Source organism: Buceros rhinoceros, unplaced genomic scaffold (genome assembly GCF_000710305.1).
Source record: "Buceros rhinoceros silvestris isolate BGI_N320 unplaced genomic scaffold, ASM71030v1 scaffold23025, whole genome shotgun sequence".
In the NCBI taxonomy this organism is placed as follows: domain Eukaryota; kingdom Metazoa; phylum Chordata; class Aves; order Bucerotiformes; family Bucerotidae; genus Buceros; species Buceros rhinoceros.
Window position 1 is genome coordinate 522 of NW_010412590.1, and position 572 is coordinate 1093.

General features: G+C 62.2%; 1 protein-coding gene across 1 annotated transcript in view; it reads right to left on the minus strand.

Moving 5' to 3' along the window:
• Positions 1-2: 2 nt before the first annotated feature.
• LOC104493733 (rho GDP-dissociation inhibitor 1) overlaps positions 3-572 on the minus strand; it is a gene marked incomplete at both ends in the record, with an annotated part of 946 nt that continues 376 nt past the window's right edge. The window contains 2 exons of the mRNA XM_010136462.1: positions 3-91; positions 475-538. Of these exons, the coding sequence (XP_010134764.1) occupies positions 3-91; positions 475-538 (153 nt within the window). The remainder of the gene's footprint in view (positions 92-474; positions 539-572) is intronic.

The following is a 572-nucleotide window of genomic DNA, read 5'->3' on the forward strand; positions in this document are numbered from 1 at the left end:
ACGCCCTTTGGAGCTTCCTCCATGGGGGTCAGAAACTCGTACTCCTCTGCTCGGGGGCCGTAGCTCCCCACCATGTACTCGGTCTTGTCAACTAGAAGGAGAAAAAGCGGTGGCGGAGCCGTTCAAGAGCCCCCCTGTGCATGGGGCAAGGCCAAAGCGAATGAAAGGTCTGTTACTGGTCCAACAACCCCCAGAGGAGCTGAGGACAGGAACGTCGCCCACACCCACAGCTCCCCCCACGCCAGCACTGACCCCTCGCCGCACGCTCTGTCAGGGGTTACACGTCAAGCCCCAACGTGCCGGTGCCCCGGCGCCGCCGGATGCCCCCCTGCTGCCTTCACCCCCTCCGTGGGGGCAGCGGCACAGACACAGCCGGAGACCCTCAGTCTCTCCCCGTTACGAGCTGTGGGGCTCCAGCAGGAAGAGCAAGAGGCCTCCCACGGAACAGCACCCGAGGCACAGAGAAGCACTTACTTTTGATGCCTTTCCGGAACGTGTGCTGAATGTACTTCAACCCCGACACGATCTCCCTGTTCACCTGCAGAGACAAGCCAGGGCTGCAGAAGACACCT